Here is a 9406-nt window from a genome sequence, read left to right as displayed (position 1 = left end):
TTAATTAAAATTTATTAAATTTTGAAAATAGAATTTTTTCACTTTCAAATTTTTTTTAAACAGTTTTCAATTTTTCCTTTCCTTTTTTTCTTCTCTTCTTCAAATCAACACCTTATATTGTTAAACAAAAAATAAAAATAAAAGTTATCAAACGCGTTTATTATTTTTTGTTTATAAAAACAAAAAACAAAAATAGCTACCAAACATATTTTTATTTTTTAAAAATAAAGAAGCAAAAATAAAATTATAATTCTATTTTTGTGTTTAAAAAATTCAAAAACAAAAATTTTACCAAACGGGCCCTATAAAATTATGTATTAAAATAAAGGAAGATAAGATTACTAAAGTATCAAAATTCTTTGCAAATAATTATATCATTGTCCAAAAAGAAAAAAACAAAACAATATCTATTAACATTCTTGGATTTGATTCTAAATGTATAAGATTCAACTTACTCTAACAAAGTCATTATCATCAATAAAGATATTCCTTAAAAAATCCCAAAAAACAAATAGCAATAAAGAGATTCCAATACAAAATCCGCACGAAAAATTACTATTAAGGGGCAAAAAAAACAGAGATGAACTGAATAAATAAAGCCATTGAAGTGGGTTGACAAGTTTAGTGAAACCAACTGTTCTATCTGAAGCACAAAGGTTCTGAATCATTCATTAATTTATAACAAAATTATTAATCACTTTTATTTTGTACTATATCATATTCAATTTTACAACACCAATCTTAAAGTCAATTTCTTATTCAAATAGGAGTGACGTGGGAGCTTACTCGGACGCTAAAGCTCCACTTCAAATTTTTAATTATTTAAAATATTGACAAAAAATAATAAACATATAAGCCCTCACTCAGAAAAATAGCACATAAGCTCCACCTCGGAACAAAAGCTGGCTCCGTCGCTCAGGACATCGATGCTCCAATGCAAGAATTATTATAAAATGCAGAGGTAATACACACAAACTTTCAGTTATCTACATTTCAATTATTCAAAGTTGGACCTCACTTTTCCGTAAAGCCTACTTTAGTAACGTAGCAAGTTTTGAAGTTTGAGCTCACTCATGACCAGTTCGATTCTTTAAATAAGTAAATAATAGAAACAACGCAAGAAAGGAATCGTCTTTTTGAAGGGAGAAATTAGCATTTTTATTTATATATTCACGTGTTTTACGCAGATGTGCTTCTCATTTCTCAACCAGATTATTAATTTTATTACCGAAATGCAACCAAAATTGAACTGGACTAATATGAATAATAATAACTCTAGACAGAAAAGAAAAAAAAAACAAAGGGGGGTGGCTGGCCATTTTTGCCTCGGCATATCTTAAGATAATATTTGATCACCTTCAGCTATTTTTGCTTCAAGTGATGACTGTTGGCTTCTCCCTTCCTGTGAAGTCCTTCAGCTTTGATATGGACAGAGCCAAATCTAAAACCATAAACAAAGAAGATATGAAGAAGAATAAAAGCTACTTAAGGACTTGACTGGAGAAAAGTGAGAATGAACTAACCGATTAACGGTTTCAATGCTGTTTGGGCATCCACGTCATGTTTAGAGACATCTGGCTCAAACTGTTCAATGTATACTCGGACAGTTGCACCGGCTGAACCAGTCCCCTGTACAAATAAGCCATGAAACTAATGAACATGCAATCTATGTCAAAGGAAATGGAATTAAGAAAGCAAAAGATTGACACATACTGATAAACGATATATGATTCTTGATCCATCAGTAAAAACAAATCGAACACCTTGCTTGGATGCCACACTGCCATCAACCTGGATAATTTTTCAAAAGATATATCAGTTAAAAGATATACAGCATCCAACAAGTCTCAAATGTCTCTTTTGGGTTTAACTTGCAACCAGGTAATGATGCGCAGCATCACTTGAACTTACAGGATCGGTGTATGTAAAGTCATCGGCGAATTGGAGTGTGTAGTTTCCTGAGAAGCAATAAATTTTTAGTTAGTACCCAAATCATGTCTGGAGGTTGTGACAGTATCAAGGAGATATAATACAAACTTACCGTACTTGTCGCCAGCCTTGCTTTTTGAGATCAAATCTCTGAGGTAATCTACCATCTTGTTGGCACCCTCTGATTCACATTCCTGGAAAAAGACTTGGAATGATTAAAACGCTTTGTTTTCTCCCAAAGAGTACAATTTAATATGGCCCCAAAACACAGTAAGTCGTAAATCAAAAACTAGAAGCTTGTACTAGTGTAGAATAATAATCAACTCATTCAAGTCATGGCCATAATTACTTCATAGTCATAACGAGAAAAGAAATTTCTTCCATAGGTTGCCCAGTGTTCCTTTGCAATATCAGCGACAGAGACCAAGTTTTCCCCAGATTTTTTGTCTTTATTTCTGTAAGCAATAATTGATAGCCAAGCTAATACTGCCCTGAAATTCAAAATATTTATGTTTTAGAAGGAAATTGACAAATCACTGTATCGAAGAAAGAACAGTAAAGTGGGAGTTTTTCCTTTCTTTCATGTTTCTGTATTTTTGCAAAACCAATGAAAACTATTGTAAGAACAAATAAAAATACTAAATTTCTTGTTTGAATATGTAATCATTATGCTGGGTTCAGCACCTAACTATACAAAGGTTAATTATGACCCGGTACTCCATCATGTAATCACAAGTAAGTTGATCACAAAATCATCCATAGCTAAATGCAAAAAGGAAGATAAAATAATGCTAAATTAAAATTCCAGGGATTAAGCTTGATTTTAAAAAGATGGAGATAATTACCAAATTCCATCCTTCTCACGAATGTGGTCTGAACCTGTTCCAAAACTCTCCTCTCCACAAATCGATAATTTCCCTGCATCCATAAGATTCCCAAAGAACTTCCAACCAGTGGGGACCTGGCCCAAGACAGTTTTTTGTTTGAGAAAGAACTGTGTAAGTAAAAAAAAACCATAGGCCCCATTGGGTTGGGGGGAAGAAAATGATGGAATGGAAAAGATTTTATTTCACTGTTTGGTTAATATAAATTTCATTCCTTTCTCATTGCCATTCTCATTCTTCTACTTTCACCACTCCCAATCAAATGGAGCATAATTTATTTCCATTACTACTCTTAGAATGCTATACAAAAGCTCGAGATTGCCAAACCTCAAAAAATGGAAGACTCAATTTTTCAGCAACTCGATCAAGTGCTCCACTCGTTGGCATAGATCGGGCCAAACCCTAGGAAATTTTGAAAAACAAAAAGGAAATCACTTTCTTCTAGTTTTATGACAAAAAAGTTGGATGAGCGGACACAAGATATGTAAAAAGGACAGAACAATTGCATACCTTTGGACCACTTTGGAAATATGGAATTGCCTTTTGTGCATTGGCTGCAATAATCGCAACAGAATCTGAGGGTGTAATAAAAAAACCTTTACCCAGAATCATGTTTCTATCACCGTCACCTGATTATAGATGGAAATGTCAGGCTTCATATAGAAAATAAATAGCCATGTTTTAAATTACCAAAACCCGTACAATAAAGAGTACGGATGATATCAGAGAGAATATCAATACACAAAGACACACTAGATCACTTTATTGCAATATCTAATTTATATTTATGAAATTTTACATACCATCACTTGCCGCTCCAAAATCAGGTCCATTATCACCATACATAATGTTAACCAAATCCTTAGCATAGCTGTTTGACAGTTAACAGTTAAAATTAACAATGTCCTTAAAATTACAAACTAATAATTTCACAAGAAATGTAAAGCTTACGTCAGATTAGGGTCTGGATGACCATGTCCAAAGTCCTCCAGAGGCAATCCATTTAAAATTGAATCCTACAAGACATGCCTAACATCTAACATCAGGAACTTAAATTCCATCTAGCTTATAAAAAAAAAACTAATTTATTCCATCAAACCAATTACTGACCAGACTAGCTCCGAGCTTATCAACAAAAATGGGCTGTGCATATGCACCGGTAACAGCATGCATAGCATCAAATATAAACCTGAAAATGAAGCAATTTAAAACCATGAAACCTAGCTAACGCTCAATCTTATTGGACACCTTAGATTCAAGCAATGCAACCAAATTCAAACACACAAACATAAAGGAATGAAAATGTTCTGCATGATGGACAGCATGCATGGCATCAAATATAAACCTGAAAATGAAGCACTTTAAAACCATGAAACCTAGCTAACGCTCAATCTTATTGGACACTTAAGATTCAAGCAATGCAACCAAATTCAAACACACAAACATAAAGGAATGAAAATGCTCTGCATGATGGAGTTAAAAATCATACCTGTAATCAGACCTTGATACAAGACTTTTAATAAGCTGGAAATCAAATACACTCTGCACAAAATCACATAAGATACTTAATCCAATCGGAATTGTTAAGTGACTCAAGTGAACATTCTAAAGATGCAAGCGTTTTGTTTCATACCTCCATAAGCTCCAAGTAATCAGAAACTGGGTCTATCACTTCAACTGTGAAGTCTCCAAACTTTGTAACCCCAAGTCGAGTCAGATCTATATCAGCAATGTCAGCAATCTTTATTTCAGAGATCTGCAATAAACTTCTTTATCTTAGACATTATCAAATAGATCGAAGTTAAAAGTGAACATTTATGAGGGTAGAACGCAAAAGAAGAGGTTCTAAGGAATGCATCGCGATGCTTGTATAAACTGAAACCTAAAGGCACTACAGTGAGTTATGTAACTCTTGTAATGCATAATTGGTAAAAGGAATTCATGTAAAACCAGATACTCACAGAAAGCGTGTTTCCATAAATTTTGTCAGTGATGGATTCAGGTGCAGGTTGACCACTGCTGTAGTTGAACTGGAAAGAAAACATAATTTTTAGGAGACTGTAGCAACAGGGTAGAGTTTCCTCATACGATTTTCTTGAAATTTAAATAAACAAAAACCCTTCACTTAAAAAATAATACACTTTTGACATTATGCAGTTTGCAAAATAAAATTCTAGATTGATAAGAGAACTATCACCTCGATACAATTCTATAACTAAATGATACTAAATTATTCCCAGTATCCATTAAAGAATAGTGAGCTTACCTTAATTCCCCAGTCATATTCAGGTCCACCAGGATTGTGGCTTGCACTCATTATAAAGCCACCATTAGCCTGTGCAACAAAAACAAGTGATAACATCTTATGATGTGTCAAGATGCTAGAATAAAAAATAAAATAAAAAAGAGAATGAAAGAATAGCAAGCTTGCCTTTCTCTTCCGGATTACGGCAGACACTGCTGGAGTCGACAAAATACCTTCCCTATATTCATAATAAATCCTGATTAATTCATTGAGATCTAAAAGATTTATATTAAAAATGGATAAAAATTGGGCAGAGTCCAAACGATGACTTTCCATTCAAACTTCATAAAGACACTTGTACTGTCTTATGAGTTCTCATCCACCTGTAACACTTACTTGCCAACCAAAATTTTTCCAACACCATTGCCAGCAGCAATTTTAATAATAATCTGCATTTAAGTCCACATAACTAGTCAGATAAAAATACTGTCCAACCTAAAATTAAAGATACAAATTAAAATCAAACCACATAGACCAAAATTAAAGCAATTAATAAACGAGAATAATTAACCTGTGCAGCTTCACGATTAAAGTATCGGCCATCACCACCTAACACCAACGCCCCATTTTTGTAATCCTCCAAGGGCAATGAATTAAATAATGCCTACACAATACGAAATTGAAGATTATTTTGAAAGCCCAAACGCCATAATTATCTAAGCATTAATTTATGACAGCCACAGAATGAAATAAATGTGAGAAGAGTTCATACCTGAATCCAATTGGCAAGGTAATTTTCTTGCATAAAAACTTTCACCTGCATAACATGTGGATCATTAAATCAAGTCCCAATAGAGGAAATCCGATACAGTGATTGATTCTAGTTAAAGAAGCAAAAAATACTCAATATGGCTTTGCTTATATTCACCATTCCTTTCAATTCTCTCTATCAGACCCAGAATCATATTTCACTTTCTAAACAAGCAAACAAGTAAAATCCATAAAATCAAAGGAACAGTACAAAAGACATGAAGAAATCTAAGATATGAAAAACAGACAAAATGAAAAAGAAACCTACTTTCTTTCGGAGACCGCTGGTTCCGGTTTTCTGACCTTCGATCGGCTTAGTGGGTATAGAATTAATCTGCAATAAGATATTAAATCCCATATTTTATAAAAATCAAATCAAATCAAACTTTCTAAGAAAAACAAATAAATACAATGTAAGAAAATCCACTTTGATGCCCTTTGGTTCTACAATGGTGGTAGGAAACGAAGAAGAAGATGGAGACGACGATGCTTTGATGGTTTCACACGGAGATGTCCTGAGATGGAGTGAAGAAGCAGTGAGGAGTGGAAGCACAGTGACATACGACGACGATGAAGATGAAAACGACAATGAAAGTTGTGGCGTTTTGGGTGTCAAGTTTGAAGAGAGAAGATTGTGTAACCTCAGCGAGAGCGCCATTATTGATTGACGAGGGAGAGAGAAAATCAGTGAGAAGTTGAACATATATACAGAGTGGAAGCCGAAGGAGTGATCGACACATGTACTTTGCGTAAAACAAAAAACACTATCTTTTCTTTACTTCAATATTGCCATGTGAACCAACCGCTTCCCCCTTTTTTGTTTTATTTTAAGTCAGGTGATCTCTATATATTTTTAGCCATTTGACTTTTTTTGTAAAAATAAAAAGTTAAATCTTATGGTTGAAAGTATTCAGGGTGACTTTTGTTCAAAATGGGGAACTGCTGAATTTGTTTTTTGGAAGATGTATATTTTTTTCATTAAAATATTGAGAAGCTTCCATTTTTTTAACCTTAGGACCTAATTATTTTGGACTCAAATTGACTGTCAAATTTTCTTTTTGTCTTGAAAGAGGGTCTAACCAATTATAGTATCACACTTATAATATTTAGCTTTATTTAAAAAAAAAAATTAACCAAATATCAATAGTTATTAATATCTAGCCAATAGAATAAGACCTTTTAAATATTACACTCTCTCTATATATTTATAATGATTTTTACACTCATTTTTTTCTTCTAATAAATTTCATTTAGAGTTAATAATATAAAAAAATCAAAGAAACTTACCAGTCATAATTTTTTTTATGTTTCAATTTAAAAGCTAATTAATGTTCCCTTACTATCAAGAGACTGAAAAGATTTAAATATTTGTTTTACTACTAATACTATTATTTAATAGTTAATGGTATATATTAAATATAATATATGGAATAATTTTTAATGGTTACAGATTATATTTTTAGTTGCCTTTTATATAAAATATTTATAAATCATCAATATATTAATTTCCATTTTTAAATTTTAATTTTAGAATTCAAAATGAATTTTCAAATATAAAATTGTTGAAGTGGTTTTTTGTCAAGTAGGGAATCCGAAATAGAGAGATTAGGCTTATTGTAAATCTAATATAAAAACACTCACAATTTATGTGATTCAGTAGTTAAAATTCACCTAGTCCACAAGTCACTCTTATTAATCTGTTTAGGAATTCAAGGAAAAATTGTTTATGATAATTTTGGCAGAATTTTTGCATACAGAGTGTTGGTCCCTCTTCTCCTAGTATTTATAGGAAATTATGGTGGACATTATTAGGTAATAATCGTAATATAAATGGTAACATACAATATTGGGTAACTTCCCAAGTTAATGGACATTTAAATATCCTAATAAAGTCTATTGTCATTTTACACCAATCTATAAATGTATATAACGATAATATGCATTTATTGCACACATTGGGCTTCCGAGTCTGTAGGGATTCTCCCATCCGAGCTAGATGTCATTCTTGAGCTGGATATGACTGGAACAAGATGATTTGACTTAGATAATGCTCGAGCTTGAGGCATACAATTTGGATGTTGGGTACCTCGATCTTCGTCATTCGCATCTTTGACGATCTGGAAGTTCCTAGACTGTTCCGGACTCAGTGACACAACCTCGGGCTGATAGGTTCAAAGTTAAAGGAACATCTCTGAAGTCTTGCCTCCTTTATTTATTTTTGCGTCAGCTATACCCCGAGCTAGATAGTTGAGCTCGTGTTTTTAGGGTACAACATTTGCCCCCCAAGCTCCTGCTCGCGCATGACATCACTTTTGACATGCACAGTAGGGGCTTTTTGGCTTCTATCATGAGAAAATGTGCACACCCACTCACTCGAGTATGGGACATGTGTCTGCTTATTATAGGTGTTTGTTCGAGTTTCGAGTACTGTGACAGTTGTCTTGTCAACTTTTTTCCCTCGTTTGGTTTATTTAACTTTGACCTTCAGATCTCTTCCTGCTTTAATCGTGTGGCTCAGATTTTACCTCGAAGTTTACGTATAAGTAAAAGAGAAGAATTTATGCCTAGCCACATTTGCATTCAAAACTTTCCTTTTGTCTCTCTTCCTCTCAAAACGTTTGAAATCCTTTGGTTCCCATAATTTTTTAGGTCCTCACGCTTGGATTTTTCAAGCATTTTCTGCTCTTCCTTCACTTTTCGATCAAGAAACCAATCTATTAGTATACTCACCCTTGGTTTAAATTTCATTCTCTCATTTTTCAATAAGTTTTATGAAATTTTCTAGTGCTTTTGCCTTATTTTGGCTCTGTACGGGTTTAGTGTAGGTTTTTACTAGGCTAAAAACAATAACACAAGAAATGATTAAAAATAATGCGCAAAAAATGGGTTATTTTCTTGGTTTAAAGGATAAATGCTTGAATTTCTGAGTTTGAAGATTCAAGGGCTTTAGGTTCAGTTTTGGGTAGCTTAAGGGTTTTGGTATGGGAGCAGTTTTGCATTAAACCGCCTCTCGAAACCACTATGTCTGACACACGAATCCCAAAATTTCAACACCTTCCCGAGATTCGGGTGCGTGAACTAGAGACGTGCGTGGGACCATGCTTCGGGGTATTAAGCCTACTATTGACTCATAGATGCCTTAGGTAGAGTGATAAAGCCTTATGATTTTAGGTCGCCATTTCTTCCATTTTTAGAGTTAGGTTATATTCCCAGGTCACCTCTAATGGGTCATTTTGTAATTAGGCAAACTAAAATCCTGGTCATGGCCACTCCAAAAAAGACTGTGACAGGCTCCTATTCTCTAGAAAAAGATAAGCAGGTCGCCCCCGAAACCCCCATTCCCCACTTTGGGCCAGTGGTGGAGAGGGAGGTTGAGGTAGGACCTGATAATTTCTTTGAGGTCGAGAGGATCGTGTCTCGAATAATGACTCAAGACAAAGTCAACAAGATAATGATGAGTCACGGGATATAGATGAGTTCCAAATTTTATGCTCAGCCTCATTTTTTCGGAGAGCAGAGATGCACCCTGTTGCAGGAC

At 33.9% G+C, this 9406-nt stretch overlaps 1 protein-coding gene across 1 annotated transcript; it reads right to left on the bottom strand.

Moving 5' to 3' along the window:
- Positions 1 to 1133: 1133 nt before the first annotated feature.
- LOC133834821 (phosphoglucomutase, chloroplastic) lies at positions 1134 to 6557 on the bottom strand. The gene is made up of 22 exons (XM_062264576.1): positions 6296 to 6557; positions 6137 to 6202; positions 5831 to 5875; positions 5630 to 5722; positions 5455 to 5507; positions 5245 to 5296; positions 5080 to 5148; positions 4775 to 4843; positions 4447 to 4569; positions 4303 to 4355; positions 3924 to 4002; positions 3765 to 3829; positions 3617 to 3684; positions 3324 to 3442; positions 3141 to 3215; positions 2775 to 2890; positions 2279 to 2420; positions 2042 to 2123; positions 1912 to 1958; positions 1714 to 1791; positions 1524 to 1629; positions 1134 to 1441 (listed from the first exon to the last, which is right to left on the bottom strand). The coding sequence occupies exons 1-22, from the start codon at positions 6524 to 6526 to the stop codon at positions 1374 to 1376; spliced, it is 1899 nt and encodes a 632-aa protein (XP_062120560.1). The 5' UTR covers positions 6527 to 6557; the 3' UTR covers positions 1134 to 1373.
- Between the last annotated feature and the right edge of the window lie 2849 nt (positions 6558 to 9406).

The sequence above is a fragment of the Humulus lupulus genome, chromosome 5, assembly GCF_963169125.1.
Source record: "Humulus lupulus chromosome 5, drHumLupu1.1, whole genome shotgun sequence".
Classification (NCBI taxonomy): domain Eukaryota; kingdom Viridiplantae; phylum Streptophyta; class Magnoliopsida; order Rosales; family Cannabaceae; genus Humulus; species Humulus lupulus.
The sequence above is the reverse complement of the archived record's forward strand: the minus strand, read 5'-3'. Positions and strand labels throughout refer to the sequence as shown.

Bases quoted from the DNA above. Each gene is read 5' to 3' on its own strand.
- LOC133834821 (XM_062264576.1), bottom strand. From the start codon at position 6,526: ATGGCGCTCTCGCTGAGGTTACACAATCTTCTCTCTTCAAACTTGACA. The intron at 3,443-3,616 runs GTATGTAAAATT...ATCTATAATCAG, and splicing joins TTTTGGAGCGGCAAGTGATG to GTGACGGTGATAGAAACATG. The intron at 3,216-3,323 runs GTATGCAATTGT...AAAATTTCCTAG, and splicing joins ATTTCCAAAGTGGTCCAAAG to GGTTTGGCCCGATCTATGCC.